Raw genomic sequence first — 19,081 nt, forward strand, 5'->3', positions numbered from 1 at the left:
TTTATTTCTTTATAGGGGGAGGTGGGGTAATACGGGGTAGTGAGGTAAGATGGGGACCCTTCAAAAATAGGTTTTGCAGTGTCATAAGCAAATTTTTTTAACGCCATTTGACGGTGTTTAGCATTAGTTGTTAGTGTCACAAAAAGTTTTGTCGGAGGAGTGCACGTTTCTTGTTGGCAAGTATGTTTTTTTAATTTTATGTGGCTTTATCTAACTATTGACGTATATAAACTACGTGACTGTTCGTAATATATGTTATACAAGCTGCCTGACATATTTTTTTTTATTAATGTTTGTTTATTTTACTATTCTAAACTTATTAATTCGTTCAGTTTGACTTTTATTTATAACCTCAAAAAATTTAATACAACTTATAAATACAGTTTGGGAAAGATGGGGTACCTACTTGCGGGCAAGACGGGATTGGTACCCCATCATACCCGCTGATTTGTTATTATTTTTGGATGTAAATATAATTCAAAATATCGTCATTCGTTTGTTTAATTTAAATGAGTTTTAAAATGTAAATAAGGTGTGACAATAATATGCTTCCCACCACACACTATTCACAAAGTACAGCCTAGAGATGTTGGTTTTATGCGGCCTTTGAGTACCTTTTATGATGAGGCTCTAACAGGACGGTTAAGATCTAATCTAGGGAAAGTAGTTTCCCAATATTTTAGGAGGCTGAACTCTTCGGGCAAGCATTTATTAGGGCGGCAACAACGCCAACTGCAATTAAAGCATTTAAAGCATGTGGGATCTCACCTTTTCAATGCACAGATTTTTACTGAATATGAATTCATTTCAGCAGAGGCCACCGAAATCAAATTGAACGCTGAAAAGGAACCCGAAGCTGATACAACTTCGACACCATCGATATCAGAAATTTCACAACGAACATTGACAGTTCCACCAACAGTTACATCGTCAGCTCCTGATACCCAAACGGCCACCTGCACCGCCTGAAATTCTTCAACACACTCTACCTCAACCAACTGCTACAACCTCACATCTAGTACAGCAAGCAACAGTAAATGATTCTTTTGATAATGCAGAATGCTGCTTGGAATGCCATCTGGTTAGCCTGAAACATTATCCACAAAGCGTCGAAAAAAGACCAAGACAAGTTCGAAGAGGAAAAGCAGCTATTATCACTGCTTATCCATATAAAACAGAATTAAAGACAAACAGTAAGAAACCGAAACCAACTGTAAAAACAAAAAGAAAATAACAATTACGAGATCTCATAAAACCAAGAAAGCTGATGATGAAGGTCAGACATCAGAAGAAGAAGATACAGAATGTCTGTATTGCCATGGCATGTATTTCGAGTCTACTGTGGCTGTGTAGGAGTGGAAGATAACGATGACGAAGCCGTCCATACCTTAACGACGTTTAAATATTCTATCCCATCTTACCCAAAGGGATACCTCGTCTTGCCCTATAAGTGGGGTAAGATGGGGAGATGTAACTATTTTTTTAAAGTCGATATTTCTTTGAGAAGAATAATATTTTTTGTTTTGACTGATTATAATTAAAGGAAGAAATGCTGATTATTTTCTTAATAAGAGTTCCTACATTGTGCAATTAAAAACATAGTTTTATTCATGAAATACCTTAAGGTCCCCGTCTTACCCCACCTTCCCCTACGGCAATACGTTTGTTGGGTCAGCGAGTTTGTTTATAATTTTTGACAAGTACAAATGTCGAATTGAAAGTCGTGTCCGTAATTCAAGGTTTTCGTAACGTTGGTCCTAAAGCCTTTGTCTCCTTTCGGTCCTCGGCCTTCCTTATTGCGGTCGTAAGTGATAGGCCAGTGAGTATCTTGATCTGGTCCGACCAGCGGCTGGCTAATCGTCGGCGTGGTCTTTTGCCCTCCACCTTGCCTATGATAATCAGTTTGTCTAAATTACGGAAGGCGTCGGCAATGTGGCCAAAATACCCCAAGATCTTTTGATAGCAGAATGTGGACAATCTAGTGCCAATGCGAAGTTGCTCCAGGATAGAGTTGTTTTTTCTCTTAGCCGTCCACGGTATGCGAAGCATCCTTCTCCAACACCACATCTCAAACACGTCAATCGTTTTCCTCTCTGCCGCTCAGATCGTCCACGCTTCAGAGCCATAGAAGAAGGTTGAGAAGACTTAGGTATTCACGAGTCCCTTTTTGGTTATATTAGAGATCTTCCTGCTTGGCCAAATTCTGATTAGTTTGCTCATGGCACGTCCTCGCCTACATAATATACTATATTACATAGCTACGTTCGCGTTAAACGCTATGGACAGTTAAAGTAAGTAGTAAATCACTTCATCTTATTACTTCATACTTATCTAATATAACCCAAAGAGAAGTAATCAATAATCAACATACGTCAGGAGCTGCAATGCGGATAGGCGTGCCTCAGGGTTCAATCCTAGGACCTTTCTTGTTCCTCATTTACATTAACGATTTGCCATTCTTAGCCTGGAAAGAATGTGACTGTTCTTTTCACTGACAAATATTAGTTTATTATATTGACACAGAATCAAGAAGAGGCATTAAAAGGTATAAAAATAATTGCGTATTTTATACAATCTAATTAATTAAAATAATGATAGTTACAATTATTGTTATTTTTGGAGTTAGTGTCAGCCAAGGTAGGTTTGTAACTATATACATAGCTGTAGGTGAGATGTGCTTGTGTCGCACGCGTAATGTGACAAGACGACAGACCACCGATTCCAAAAATAACAATAATTGTAACTAGAATTATATTAATTAATTAGATTGTATAAAAATACTCAATTATTTTTATTCTTTTAGTGCATATGCCTATCTATTGTTTAGGAATAGTGTTTTTGAAATCGGTTGTTTTTTTTTGTTAATTTCCAAAAGATTTTGAAATCTTTTTTAGAGTGTATTGAGAAGAAGAAAAAATATCCATTTTTATTTGATCTTGTCTATTTATGCACCATATTAATTTTGACTTACATAATTTTCTTGACTCATTATTTCCATAAAGAGTTCCATTAGTCGGTTTCCCATAGTTTAGCCAATTTAAATACTTAAGCCTAGACAGCCTGAGTGCCTCAGCTACATATTTGTTCCACCTCATCACAAATTTTCTCCTCGAAATACTCACGCTAGTTTGTATGGAAGGGTTTGTCAGTATATTAATTATTTCAAGGTGCAACTTATAATACATAATGAGAAGAGTCGTTACTAGTTGAATCACAACATTTTTTGTATTCCAGCGGAAAATCCATGTCACTCTTATTTGTCATTACTTTCACCGTCAATATTTCTAATTTACACTCAATTACAAGAGGAAAATGATCCGACCAGTGACCACCTTGTGAACTGTCGACCAAGCTGACTGAGTAACAATCTTTCACTAACCTTCTAACCATCTTTCACACCAATGGCCATCATTGGAAAAAGTAGTACCTACATGTCAGATGTGAGACACGTGCAGTCTGGCGGTAGAAACACCTGTTGATTCAGATACTTACCAAACATCCAATAAGATATTGTTAATAATAAAAGGGATCTATTTAACCGACTTCAAAAAAGGAGGAGGATCTCAATTCGTCGGTATGTTCTTTATTTTTGTTTGTTACCACATAACTTTCGACTGGGTGAGCCGATTTTGATAATTCTTTTTTTATTTGTAAGCTGGTGCTTCCAGTGTGGTCCAGATCTGACAATGGCAAAACATATGTCTTAAATTTGCTCTACGTACGTATAGCAAAGTGGATGATAAGTTTACGAATCAATATCAGTATCGCGCCAACCAAAGTCGGTTTTTTTGTATTTTTTTTTATAAATAAAAAGCACAATAACAAAGTACCAATTTAATTAGTTAACAGATATCAAATATTGTTGGCGAGCGCGTGTTTCGCTTTGTATATTCTGAGCGTGTTGTCGCACGCGCCGCTCACGAGGTACGCGGGATTAGACCAGTCGCAGCAGAGAACTTTATCTTCGTGTCCGGTCAACTCGAACAATGGTGTCTTCGGACTGAAACAAAAAAAAATTGTGTGTACTTATGTATGCACGCAAGAAGTTATACTTCTTTGGCCTAACAAAGCAAAACTCCTTAAAATTATTCATTCCTCGTGCTATTCTACGTTTGTAGAAAGAACAATATTGTAAAAATCTTGCAACGATGGCTTGAACCCTTTGCCTATCATAATAATGGATGAATAAACCAAAACAAAATACCGAATGTCGCAAAAGTCAAAAAATTTTAGGAACCCACTTCACCCTGTCACTTTTGTGTTACAGTGATGCGCGCGCATCTTAAAATTTCACTCACATCATTTTTCATAAAGCGCCTAAAAGTATAACTTAAAAAAAATATTACATGGTAAAGTTGCAGGAACCCACCACACCACTTAACTAGTTATTGATCTCTTAGTGTGTCTACCTGTGGCAGCTCTTAGCACCACCACAGGTAGGTGCATAGCCGTCAGTTCACTTGATTCATTTATGGATTAGACTTATTTATTTAATAAGTACAGCCACATTACACATATTATCCACACATACTAGTCTTATACATGAAAGGGTATCATGTCTGATATGTATAACAATAACGGTGTACATAAGTTTGACAAATCACTAGACACGCTGCACGATTATGGGTACCACAACAGCAGTGAAGCAGTAATGTGGTCAAACAGTGCCTTTTCGAATGGAGATGCATTTGAGGAGCGTCTTCTATAACATTGGTCATTTGTTCACATTCTTCATTCAGATCTATATATTTTGTTTATGAAACATGTTTTACATAATATGTACACATGAAACATATATACAGCAGCCACAGTAATGCTTCCATATTATTTACACTGGGAGGCTACACATATACTATACATACTAAAGTTGAATTCCAGACATCCAGTTTGTCCAAGACCTTCGGAACACTCCCCATTATGCACGCATATATCAATTAAAATTATTATTTTGATAAAACTATTTACTCCAACACATTCTTACTCGGCAACATAAGTTCTTCACATTATTATTTTGTACTCAGTACTAAAACAATTTTTGTTATCACTTTAAAAACATAACATATTGTTTAGATTTACAAGAGCGACATCTCAAGTCAATTTCCTAATATGCAAATATTGGGGTTGAGCAGGTTATCAACTGCAAAGTAGATCCTGTAGATGAAGCCACAACCTGAGAATTTAACAAAGCAAACAGAATTTTATAACGAGGCGGTACTCGAACGGTTAGCTCAGTTGGTTAGAGCACCGGCACGGATCGCCGGAGGTCGTGGGTTCGAATCCCGCATCGTTCATAAAATTTTGTTTTTCAAATTTTATTTGTGTATTAATCCTAGAAGTGAGGGTTATCACTTTAAAAACATAACATATTGTATATATAACAAGTTGTAGTACCTTCTAGTTTCCCACAGTTTAACAAGACCATCGTAGCCGGCTGACAGAAACAAAGTGTCGCACGTTTTGGACCAGCACACGGACTGAACCCATCCGGTGTGAGATGTGTATGTGGCCTTCACTATGCTCTCTGCAAATAAAATGGCTTCATGAATAACAATCAATTGAAATTCAAATATATTTATTCAAAACAGGATTTAAAATCACTTTTTTAACGTCAAAAACTACCACCCATTCGAAATAGTATGCCTCAGACCCGAGAAGAATCGGCGCAAGAAACTCAATTTTTTTTTTTTTTTTTATGGAATAGGAGGACAAACGAGCGTACGGGTCACCTGTTGTTAAGTGATCACCGCCGCCCACACTCTCCTGCAACACCAGAGGAATCACAAGAGCGTTGCCGGCCTTTAAGGAAGGTGTACGCGCTTTTCTTGAAGGTACCCATGTCGTATCGTCCCGGAAACACCGCACAAGGAAGCTCATTCCACAGCTTCGTGGTACGAGGAAGAAAGCTCCTTGAAAACCGCACTGTGGAGGACCGCCACACATCCAGATGGTGGGGATGATATCGTAACTTGTGGCGTGTCGTGCGAAGGTGAAATTCGGCGGCAGGAATCAGGTTGAACAGCTCTTCGGAACACTCCCGTGATAAATGCGGTAGAAGACACACAATGAAGCGACGTCTCTACGCAACGCCAAGTGATCCAGCCGTTCACAGAGTACTGGGTCCCCGACAATTCGAGCTGCTCTGCGTTGCACGCGGTCAATTGGATCGAGCTGATACTGGGGTGCGCCAGACCAGAGATGACAGCAATACTCCATGTGAGGCCGGACCTGCGCTTTGTAGAGCGCTAGAATGTGGGCCGGCTTGAAGTATTGCCGTGCTCTATTTATGACGCCCAGTTTCTTTGAAGCCAGTTTGGCTTTGCCCTCCAGATGGCCACGGAATTGGCAATTGCTCGAGATTTCGAGACCCAGTATTCCGATACTAGGCGAGGCTTTAAGGGAAGTGTTCTCGAAGAGCGGTGATACGGCAAATGGGGTTTTTTTAGTGGTAAACGCGCAAACTTGAGTCTTCTGGGGGTTAAATTGGACAAGGTTCAACTTACCCCATTCCGCGACCTTCTCGAGAGAGGACTCGATAGAAGACACAAGTTTCACCCGGCACTGGTCGACGTTTTCCCGAGAGAGACCTGCATGGCCCGTGTATACGGCATCACCAGTGCTGTCGTCTGCATAGCAATGCATGTTGGCGGTGTCCAACATATCATTGATATGCAGAAGAAACAGCGTGGGAGATAGCACACAGCCTTGGGGCACTCCAGCGTTCACGGGCTTGGGATTCGAGCAATAACCGTCGATAACGACTTGTATGCTGCGCCCAGTGAGGAAGCTGGAGGTCCACTTGCATAAGCTCTCGGGAAGCCCAAATGATGGAAGTTTTGCGAGGAGCGCCTTGTGCCATACACGATCAAAGGCCTTCGCTATATCCAGACCAACTGCCAGGCCTTCCCCCTTGCTTTCAATAGCCGCCGCCCATCTGTGTGTTAGGTATACCAGAAGATCGCCAGTCGACCGACCATGGCGAAAGCCGTACTGCCGGTCGTTGATCAACTGGTGACCCTCAAGGTATACCAAGAGCTGGCGGTTAATTATGCTCTCCATAATTTTGGAGAGTAGGGAGGTAATAGCAATAGGCCTGTAGTTTGCCGGATCCGAACTGTCTCCTTTTTTTGGGATCGGATGGACAAGGGCTGACTTCCATGAATCAGGGACTACGCCTTTTGAATAAGAGTGCCGGAATAAACGCGTTAGCACCGGCGTCAACTCAGGGGCACACGTTCTAAGCACGATTGGAGAAATGCCATCCGGCCCGCTCGACTTCCTGACGTCCAACGAAAACAGAGCTCGCCTAACAGTTTTCTGTCGGAACTGTACTTCAGGCATGGACTCTGACACCGCGGGATGGTCGGCGGTGTTTTTCCGTTGTCGTCAAGAGTCGAGTTGGAGGAAAAAAGAGTGCACAGGAGATCGGCTTTCTCTTTTGCCGTATGGGCCAGGGTGTCATTCCTCATGTGCAACGGCGGCATGGACGGCTGGTTGAAGTTACCAAGAGCAGCTTTCGACAACGACCAGAACTTGCGTGTTCCGGTCGGGTAACTAGAAAGCTGCTCGCCAATTTTGACGACGTGCTTCGATTTCGCACGGGCGATTTGCCGCTTAAAAATCTGGAGGCACGGTTATATTTCCTCTTCAGAACTTTGCAGTTCGGATCCTTTGAGCCCAGCGCCGCAACCCAAGTTCGATACGCCTGTTTTTTGCAGTCAGATGCTGCTTTAACTGACGCATCGAACCAGGGCTGTGATCTGCCACCGATCGGCACTACAGAGCTTGGTATAAAAATATCCATGCCCTGCAGTATCACATCGGCTACTGCAACGGCGCAGGCACTAGGATCATCTGAAAGGAAACAAACCCTGCCCCAAGGGTAGGATGCAAAAAAGGAACGCATCCTATCCCAATCTGCTGACTTGTAGTGCCAAACGCGGCGGGTCGCTGGTGGTCTGCGACGTTGGCGTCGGATAGGCACTACACTCCTGACCAGGCAATGGTCGGACGTTCCGAGAGGGGCGTCGACAGAGACCTGGTAACCATCGGGATGTGTAGTCAGCAGAAGATCTAATAAGGACGGCATGTGGCTATCCACATCCGGGAGCCGCGTCGGCGACTCAACCAATTGGGACAGACCATACGCCAATGCAAAATTATGCACAGATCGCCCTGCGTAGTCTGTGGTACGTGATCCAAGCCATTCGGCATTGTGCCCGTTGAAATCACCCAAGACTACGATTTCAGCGGAGGGGATCTGAGCAAGCACGTCATCAAATGCCGCTTGAACGCAGCCCATGAGGTGATCCGTTTCTGCGTTACCACTATGGGACCTGTAGACACACGCATAGATGCGGACGCGGTCCTCTAAATCTACGCGGAGCCAGAGAGTAGACAGGCCCCTACCCTCAAAATTGCCGAGACGGCGACAGCAGATATCCTCCCTAACGTACACACATACCCCGGCATGAGGCATGAAATTATGCTCAATTTTGTACCCGGGGTATGTTAAATGTGACGTATCGCTAGGTCGAGATATCTGCGTCTCCGTAAGGAAACACAAGGCCGGCTGCGCCGTCTCAAGGTGGTGGTGGACGGCGTTTAAGTTGGAGTGAATTCCCCGGATGTTACAAAAGTCCACATTAAGCGTGGAGCGAGGTGCCGTGGTGTTGCTGCCCTGTTTGTCCTGTGACATACGCGGTACTGTGCCCTCCCCAGAATACGAGGGGCAGCCCGAGCGTGAATGCTCGGGGAGGGATTCTCCGGCTCTACAAGAGCCGGTACCCTCCTGGGGTAATTTATTTTTTAGGACCGCTCTCATATTTTGTTGGGGGGGGGGGGGGGGGGGGGGGGGGAATGGCCTCCGGTCCTCGACACTAACCTATGCGAAACATAGCGGCACTAGGCCGCTACTTCACGCCGGTATTCTGTGCGAGTGTGGTAAGTAACCCGGACGAGTCTGGCCCGATTGTGCTGACGTCATAAGACAGCAGCGTGACTCTCCCACTTTCAAAAAGCCCGTAGTCGCCTCTTACGACACCCTTGGACCTGGGACTACCCTATTCTTTTTACGCCCCGAGGCAGCACAGGGCATTTTTAAATCAGTGGGCTTTTTTAAATTTCATTATAATATAATATGTAATATTGCTCTGTTGCTTATTATACACAGCCCGAGAGATATGCGAAAGCGTAAATCAGCCGAGGGTCTAGTGTAAAAAAGGCATTTGTTTTCTCAAAATTGATTTATTTAGTTTAGAGTTTTGATGTCATTTCTAATATACTAGAACTAGACACTACTACGGCTTCGGAAACAAATGGCACTCTGAGAGAGATGAAGCGGCGCAAGAAACTCTCCCAGCATTTCTTTTGCGCTCTTTTTAATCAGACATATTTTATTTCACATCATCATCACACAAATTAATTTACAAAGTTTTATCATACACCTTAAAGTGAAACATGATAATATCGCTTAAAGTAAAATAATATTTGTGAAAATAATTATATAATGAACAATACAATCAAGAATGATGCGAAAGTGGACATCGCTCAGTGTATGCTGTAACAAATGCTACAGCGCTGGTTTTCAGCGTAGCTTATTACGAGACAAACTCGCGCTGTGATTTAGAAACGTATGTATTGGTATGTATGCATGTAGTATATATTATACGTACGTACATACTGACACGGGAGTGGGTCAGGGATTGGAAATAATACTCCGCTTATAGGAACGAGTCTTTATTTGCGTTCACTTTTTCTGAACTTGCACTTCGCCGGTCTGCCGCTGTCCCTCTTGTGGGCGGCGGTACCTTCAACGCGTCACACCGCACCGAACACTAAGTCTCTTCTATCTTCTTCTTCTTGGAACACTTCCACTTTTCACTACTTCTTCTTTACACTTTCGAGTCAGAACTAGAACTGCCGTAGGCCACGCTTAGTACGGCTTATATACCCCCGGCTCCGTTCTATTTTCAAAATGATTCTCCCATTCCATCTTTAAATTTAAATTGTACTAGAAAATTCTTTTAACTATTTTTATCCTGCTTACACATTTGCCATCCCTTTTTTTCTGTTCGATTTGATCCTGAACTTACTAGAAATTTCCTTTAACTTTACAAAACCCAAAAAATAATCCATACACTGGTAGGTGTATCGAACCCGGGTCTACAGCGTCTAAAGTAAACACTTTTCCGCTGAGCTACGAGTATTGCTGACGGAGCTGTTGAAATTAACAATGTCTTGAAGTTGGACAACTCTCGTTATATACTTCGAAGGGTTGCTACGCAACAATACTTAGAACTGAAAACCTACCCAAATAGCTTACACGTAGAAAAACTAACATTGAAGAATAAAGAAAGAAAAAATTACCAATATAAAAGATGTAAAATATGCAAAAGTTGAAAACAAAATATGATACACAACAAAAAATAAAAACGCTGCGATTACAATATAAAATTAAAAAATATTTTAACAAAAAATCAACCGACTTAACAACAACAATAGATATAATATGCACTAAAAAGTATAAAAATAATTGCGTATTTTTATACAATGTAATTCTAATAACGATTATTGTTATTTTTGGAATCGGTGTCCTTCCGCCGCGACCCGCTTTCTCGCCTCCTCACGACTCAAGCACATCTCACCTATAACTATATAGTTATAGGTGACATGTGTCCAAGATAGTTACAAACCTATCTTGGACGACACCGACTCCAAAAATTACTTTATTTTTAAATTCATAGCCACTCCCTCAACACTTCGGTTATGAGGCGTGCAATATACTAACTAGCTGTTCAAACTTTTAGACTTCATAGAACTGGTCACACATACATGGGGAGATGAATACAAATATATAATTAACTTCCACATCATGTTACTGAACTTCCGTAACATAAATTTAAGCTATATATAATACTAGCTGATCCGGCAAACGTTGTTTTGCCATATAAATTATTTTTAGAGTTAGCCCGTTTCTTGGACATTGCTTTATTTTTCTAAAATAAACGTAGCCTAAGTTACTCCTTATTACATCAGCCATCTGCCAATAAAAGTCGCCGGATTAGCCGGAACAAACAGACAGACAGACAGGCAAAAAAAGTAAAAAATGTTATTTTGGTGTATATATATTCATAATATACATTTAGTAAAAAACGGTTATTTCAATATTACAAACAAACACTCCAATTTTATTTAAATGTATAGATAATTCACACAACATTTTTATAAATTATAGCCTTTATGTTATTCTGGTGTGTAAGCTATATTATTGCAAAGTTTCATCAAAATCCATTCAGTAGTGTTTGCGTTAAAGAAGTTCAAACATACATCCAGACATCCAAACTTTCACATTTATAATATTAATATGACTAGCTGACCCGACAGACGTTGTTCTGTAGATAAAAAAAAAGCTGTTTTATAGGAATTTGCCAATAATATTTCAAAACATCAAGAATTAATTCGTAAAAAATGCTCCCTGTTGTTAAAATGAAATTATTTCACAGCGGAACTGCCAAACCGTGCGTCACTAAATTCTCTCATAGAAAATATGTTCATACAAAAAGAATATTGAAAATAAAAATAATTATGCGTCCCAAATCGAAATAAAAACTATCCTATCTCTCAAGTTGGACTAAACTGCACTCCATGAAGTAATCCCCATTAAAATCCGTTCATTAGTTTACGAGTCCATCGCGGACAAACAACGTGACACGTAATTTATATATATTAAGATATCGCAATATGTTGACGGTTATTACTTTAATTTAATAAAACACGATTGTTATTCGTAATTGATTTTCGAGTAACGGTTTCTGAATTGATCAAATTGAACTTGTGGGTGAAGGTGGACCTTATGCAATTGAAATACTTATTGCTCAGTGCAATATTATTTTTAACTTATGCCCGCATCTTCGTCTACGAGAGCTGAGGTCAGTTAAGCCCTTAACCGCTCAATGCATAAGTACATAAAAGAAACAATAAACTTGATGGTGGATAACGCAAGACACTTCTTAAATACGAACCCACTACTAAAGTTCAGGAAAATATAGATGATGAAGGTGTACCTATGGATTCTGAGAAAACTGTAAGAGGAGGATAAAACTTGGTGATTTTGTTAGCGGTTCCACTCAGAACAAGTCCTCCTGGTGGTCACTTGAACCGATGGCATCAAAAGTGACTTTCATAAGAGTAAAAATAGTACTTAAATGAATAAAGAAATTTGAGAGCAATGGCTAATAGCTAGTACTACACAATGAATGTACCGATAGAGAATCCCTACTAATATTATGAATGTGAAATGTAAGTTTGTTTGTTACGCTTTTAAGCCGGAGCTACTGAACCGATTTTGATGAAAATTGATACAGCGATAGACTAGAGCTTGGGAAAGGAGCTTCCTCGAAATAAGATTCACATAATATGTCTGGAACGGGAGCGAAAACGGGAACCGGAACTGGATTAGAAAAAGAGGCAAATCTTCAATATCCGAACTTGCTTATTATTTTTAAAAACCCTTTATTTACGCGGACGAAGTCGCGGGCATCAGCTAGTCTTAATATAGTATGGGCCGGCTTCACGTATTTTTTGCAAGTATTAGTTATATTAAGACCCAAGTCGCGATTTTACCAGCGGGAGCCTCCTTTGAACAGAATGCCGGCTAGATTATGGGTACCACAACGACGCCTATTTCTGCCGTGAAACAGTAATGTGGAAGCATTACTGTGTTTCGACCGGAATGGCGCCGTAGGTAGTGAAATTACTGGGCAAATGAGACTTTAACACCTTATGTCTCAAGGTGACGAGCGCAATTGTAGTGCCACTCTGAATTTTTAGGTTTCTCAAGAATCCTGAGCGGCACTGCATTGTAATGGGCAGGGCGTATCGATTACCATCAGCTGAACGTCCTGCTCGTCTCGTCCGTTTCTGCCAAAAAAAAAAATAAGCTCATTATTTTTCCAATAATACCTGTAGATCTGGGGTCGTACAACCGGATGTGTCGGTCGGCCGATGCTGTTATGATGCTTCTGTTAAGTGGGGACCAGTCCGCGTCGAAGAACGCCTTATTACCTGAAAGTAATAAATATTTTATTAATAATAATGTAAACAAATAATGAGATAAACTTACATATAAAAAAAGCGCGTACACCTTCCTTAAAGGCCGGCAATGCACCTGTGATTCCTCTGGTATTGCAAGAGATTGTGGGTGGCGGTGATCACTTAACAACAGGTGGTTAAAATTATGTTAATGCAAGTCTTCGTTTATCTATTTCGATCTATTAGACTGGGCTTGCAACACAAACCAAATATTTAAACATTACAATTAAAGAGTCCTCATATTTTTAATTTTATATATATATTTCTATATTTCATCTATATTTCATCATAGCAGTATACACAATGCTGTAGTGTATCATAATATTAGCTACTGTAAGATCCCATATTCAGTTAAATTCTTAGGATTTATAAATTATTCATCAAATAAATTCCATACCAGCAATCTCCTGTTTGATTCCACCAAGCTCACAATCCCACAACTTTATAAGATGGTCCCAACCGGTAGACAGCACAGTATTGAAATCCATCCACTGCACTCCAGATACAGCTTCTTTATGCCCTTTTAAAGTAGTCAGGGGTTCCTGAAAGTATTTATAATAGAGATAAAAATAATAACATTTTATAGAGAAAATCCTTCTTTAATTGGGTCTATTTTGTGTGCAGAGGTGGCTGGTAACTTCAAGCAACCCAGCTCATTCAATAAGTTCACAAACTTCCTGGAATGTATTCACAGTCATATCTCCTAATTTCTAGGATTTCTGCCTATTAATAATTCTTTATATGTGTGTATAAGAGACAAAAATTAGAATACAAATCAACACAGCAGCCAAAACGGGCATGCAATTACAATCTTAATATACATATATATATAAATTATGTGTCACATTGTTTGCCCGCGAAGGACTCCTAAACTAATAAACGGATTTTAATTGAGATTACTTCATGAAGTGCAATTAAGTCCAAGTTGAGAGATAGGATAGTTTTTATTTCGATTTTTCATTTCCAATATTTGTTTTGAATGGACATATTTTCTATGAGAGAATTTTTTGACACATAGTTTGACAGTTCTTCTGTGAAACAATTTCTTTTCAATGACAGCGAGTATATTTTAGGAAATAATTCTTGATGTTACGCAATATTATTGATGAATTCATAAAAAACAGTTCATTATTTATTATGTACAGAACAACGTCTGTCGGGTCAGCTAGTGTCATCATATAATAAAAGGATTGTGTGGTTTTATGAAACCATGGTAAAAGTGAAACTTACTATACTTGGAAAATAGGAATGATAATGGAAAATAATAAAAGCAGAAATGATTAATAGTCTATACACTACACGGTCAGCTGCTGCGTACTATAGGCGCCGCCCAACCGTCATGCGACATGCAACAGACACACAGACGAAAAAGTTTGAGACAATATAATAAAAGTTTCACTTTAATAAATTTCATTGTTAAATCATACCAACATCTACATGTTCTATAATACTACTTACTCTTGAGTGTCCCATTTCTGGTTTACTTTTCTTTTTAGATGGTACATTGTCTTCAGTTGATTTACCTGAAAGAGGAGTTTCATTTCATACATTGAAACAATTTTAATTAGAATTCACACATACTTACACAAAATTTCATACAGATCGCAAGTGTAAAAGCTTCTCACACACACTAAACTAATAGTTCTGACCTGTTTTTATTGCCTGTCTAACAGCAAGAGACTTTATCTAGACTAAAATATATAAGGGCTTGATGCAAAAAAATACTACCACTAACAGAAATATTTAGAGGATATATTATTTTCTGTTAATGTGTAATTAACACACCTTTAACAATATTGTTCCATGATCAGTATTTGGTTTTCTCCTGGTCAAAACTGCTGGTATTTAGTGTACAAGGGTGGATGTTGACCCGTATGATACTTCCCGTAAATTAAATCCCAGGGTGCCAGATGTGGTGAGATTGTGTGTGATTATGTGCAGGAATAACAAACACCCCTTTACATCAAGTTGCCTAGTGCTCATTCTGACATATTGTATTCTCATAAAAAATATTTAATTAATCAGTACAACGGAGCCTATTTCTGCCGTGAAGCAGTAAATTGTAAGCATTATTGTATTTCAGTCTGAAAGCTAGTGAAATTAATGGGCCAATGAGACTTAACATCTTATGTCTCAAGGTTACGAGCGCAATTATAGTGCCACTCAGAGTTTTAGGGTTTTGTAAGAATCCTGAGTGGCATTACCTATTACCATCAGCTGAACATCCTGCTTGTCTAGTTTCCTACTGTCATAAAAAATAATAACAATAATCTGGATAGAAGTAACACTATTCTTACTTGCACTCCAAAGACAAACACTGTTGTCCCAGCCACCAGTTGCAAATCGTTGACAATCAGCAGACACGGCCAGACATTCAACACCTTTGTCATGTCCACGGCACGTAACAATACAGTCCACAGAGTTTGAAGGTATATTCCATACCCACAACATTGCTGACTGATCATGGGAGCCACTTAATCAAAAAAAAATATTTACATTAACAGCTAACATATTATTTCGTAGCAATATAACTGTGGTCATATGCTTAACATAATTATTTTCTATTTAGTTATATTTATTTAGTCATAATCATTTTATAGCACCATTTGGCAAATGATTGAACCACTAAACCACTTACATTATTGCTATTAAATGGACGTAGTTCCTGAAAAACGTTCCAAGCCACAAACATCACATTTTAAGGAATTTCTGTTTAAAGTTTAATAAATATTTGTGTATTCCATACATGTGGGTTGGGCTGCTAGGTCATGATATCATTTGAAGAGTGACATTGGGGGCTCCTATTTTTTGTCAGTCCGTTAATATTTTATTTTTATTTTATTTGAATATATTATATGAATCACATGACCAGTTTTGTGTTCTTTTTTTTTTTTATGAAAAAGGAGGACAAATGAGCGTACACCCGTACGCTCATTTGTCACCTGGTGTTAAGTGATCACCGCCCCCCACTTTCTCTTGCAACACCAGAGGAATCACAGGAGAGTTGCCAGCCTTTAAGGAAGGTGTACGCGCTTTGATAACCGCTCTGTGGAGGACCTTCTGTTCTTAACTGAATTTGGACATGATTGTGGTTTGGAACATTTTTCTGGAAATACGTCCAAATGTCAAACTCATTTTGCAATATCTACAATTTTTATTGTAAATCTTTACTATCTTAGATACAAGTTTAACCTAATAACAGATAAGGAGCAAAGCTTAGACTTGTATTCTAATATTAAATTAATGATATCTAAGAAACATGTAACATTTCAACAAATGCAGTCTAAATTATTTTGGCCAGGTCCATATCTTACAAGCAATGGCAAATAAAATTTATTGTTCACTAAAGTTCATTGTTCATAGACATGGCCACAAAACATATGGATAATAACTGAACTTACCTTGCAAAAATCGCTTCACTTTCATTCAAAGACACCCAAGCAACAGCTTTAACTGGAGAAGTGTGTCCTGGTATTGCCAACTTATGCTGACCTTTAGTATTCCAAATGTGAATGCTGTTATCATAGCACCCCGATAATAACCTGAAAGTAGTATTTTTTGGCTTGGGTCATTTATATTTTTATCAATCAAAAGAATCAATAACAGGCAGGCTCTCAAACTACTTGAAAAATAGGAATAAATTAACAGGATAGATTATTTTCAAATAAATACCAGTTTCCATGTGTGTCCACAGCAGAGACCCAATCATCATGCATTAAGCAATCCTGTGGGGTTGGGGCAGGGAACCTTTCTATATATTCAATAAGTAAAGTTTCCTCTGTTGATATACTTTTCTCTCGCAAATGCTCTGCAACTGAAGTTCGAAGCAATTCCCCACATACTAGAAAATCAAAATCTACTGCTTTTTCAAAATTTGTTTTATTTTCCTTCAGTAGTGCATTAACTAGTGTATTTAATTGTTCTGTTTTCACATTGCTCTGTATCGCATAAGGGCTGTCGGAAACTGCATATCTAAAAAAATATATACCTAGTTGTATTATTCATAATATTTTGGAATTATTTTATTTTTAATATAAATATTATTAATACTTTTCAATTTAGTGTACATGATAGTAAACTTACTGTTCTTGTTTAGTGATGAATCGAACTTGAATTTGTGCGGCATCTCCAGATTCGTTTTCCATCGCTGTTTTTATGGTAGCTTCAAGTTTGAATTATCAGATAGGTATGCAGATAGTGGAATAACTCAAGGAAACTAGATTTTTTATATTATTTTATATGAACGTTAACTAAATGGAAATACCGTGATCACCTAATACACCACACCTAGGCCCTAGCCATTTTTTTATTGATAATAGAATGCGATAAGTTCCGAATTCCGTCAAGTGGTCCTAACTCCAGAGCCAAAGAATAAATTAAATTGTCTTGAACTTTCCAAATAAAATATTAATAAATTAACTATAGACTAAGATTATGATACCATGTGGAACTGGAATCTTGATTCAACTGTCAACATTGTTGATTTTTTTTTTTTTTATATTAATTCGTTCTTTCGAACAGGCTATAGCCAGGGGCCTTACTGCCTTGTCGTTAGTATTTTCATTTCTTTGGTATTTATTATTTTCACTATTTTGTTTTCCAAAAAGTCCAATCCAGTTTTCTCATTTCATCTTACATTATTTCCATTTTCCTTTTCCAATTATGTATATTCGATAGCGAATATTTATAGTAGTTTCTTTCATCAAATCCAATCCAGTCTTAAAGTCATCAGTTATTTTACCATTTCCGTTAATGTATAATTCTCTAAAGAATATTTTCCATATTTTCCTTTTAGTAAGTCCAAATCCAGTAATATAGTCTCTAATAATTTTCCCCCTTTCTTAAAGTCAAATCCAGTGTAATTTGCATAACTTTTTAGAATAATACCTACCTATTTACATTATCTGTTCAGTTCGCGAATTGCGTTATGCTATTACTAGTTGTATATGTACAAGTTATAACGTATTTACATAATTATAAACAAATTTACAACGTATGTAGATACAAATAATAACTAATTACAATGTATTTACAGTACTACATACAAATTTATACAAGGACATATAAGTTGATGTGTCCTTTAATAGATCTATTACTGAGAGCGGGATTATATTGGGTGCACCATATATTTCCAGTAGCTCATCCATCAGCACAAGGCGCTGTATGCCAAAGGACGAACAATCAAAAAAGATGTGATCCAGAGACTGATCTTGTTGCTTATTACAATGGTCACAAAAAGGAGAGGAGACAATTTTTTTGCGATGAAGATGAAAATTCAATCGATAGTGACCAATACGCATTCGTGTTATTGTAGTAGAGAACTTTCTGTGAGCGTTATTTTTAAACTTACAAAACCAGGGTGTGCTATTAACGGGATTATCTAACAAAGTATACGAATGAGCCTTATTTTCAACTTCTGTACAATTGTACCAATATCTTCCCCAAAGAAGAGTCATACGCTGTTTTAGATTACTTATTATATCTGTATATGGTATGTTAATGTCTAGATCTTTGCAATCAGGATATAGGGATAGATCGGATATATTAATGATAGTTCTAGCTAGAAAATCAGCGCTTTCGTTTCCTGATACTCCTATATGGGACGGGACCCAAACGAAATCCACTTTAATATCGATTAAACATAGTTCGAACCACAATTCCTTTATAGCAAAAATGATGTAATTGATGTTAGCACTCATTTTGTTATTTGACAAACTTTTTAACACACTCATACTATCACTAACTATTACCCACTTCTTATTAAGTTGATTTTGTTTCTTAATATGCTTTAAAGCAAAAAGAATAGCGACGGCTTCAGCAGTAAAAATACTGGCATATCTATTAATCTTAAAGCCAATACCCTTCCTAATTTCAGGAAGGTAAATTGCAAAAGAAACATTATTATTGTTTTTTGCGCCATCCGTATAAACAAATTTACAATTAGACCATTCTGACAATAATACATGAACCTCCTCTTTTGAAGTTAAATTTG

At 38.3% G+C, this 19,081-nt stretch overlaps 1 protein-coding gene across 1 annotated transcript; it reads right to left on the minus strand.

Annotated features, from left to right (window-relative positions):
* Nucleotides 1-3,819: 3,819 nt before the first annotated feature.
* On the minus strand, nt 3,820-17,567 carry LOC126977406 (ribosome biogenesis protein WDR12 homolog). The gene is made up of 9 exons (XM_050826192.1): nt 17,173-17,567; nt 16,762-17,061; nt 16,491-16,631; nt 15,387-15,562; nt 14,548-14,612; nt 13,487-13,631; nt 12,961-13,062; nt 5,392-5,521; nt 3,820-4,000 (listed from the first exon to the last, which is right to left on the minus strand). The coding sequence occupies exons 1-9, from the start codon at nt 17,232-17,234 to the stop codon at nt 3,853-3,855; spliced, it is 1,269 nt and encodes a 422-aa protein (XP_050682149.1). The 5' UTR covers nt 17,235-17,567; the 3' UTR covers nt 3,820-3,852.
* Between the last annotated feature and the right edge of the window lie 1,514 nt (nt 17,568-19,081).

The sequence above is a fragment of the Leptidea sinapis genome, chromosome 45, assembly GCF_905404315.1.
Source record: "Leptidea sinapis chromosome 45, ilLepSina1.1, whole genome shotgun sequence".
NCBI classification, from domain to species: domain Eukaryota; kingdom Metazoa; phylum Arthropoda; class Insecta; order Lepidoptera; family Pieridae; genus Leptidea; species Leptidea sinapis.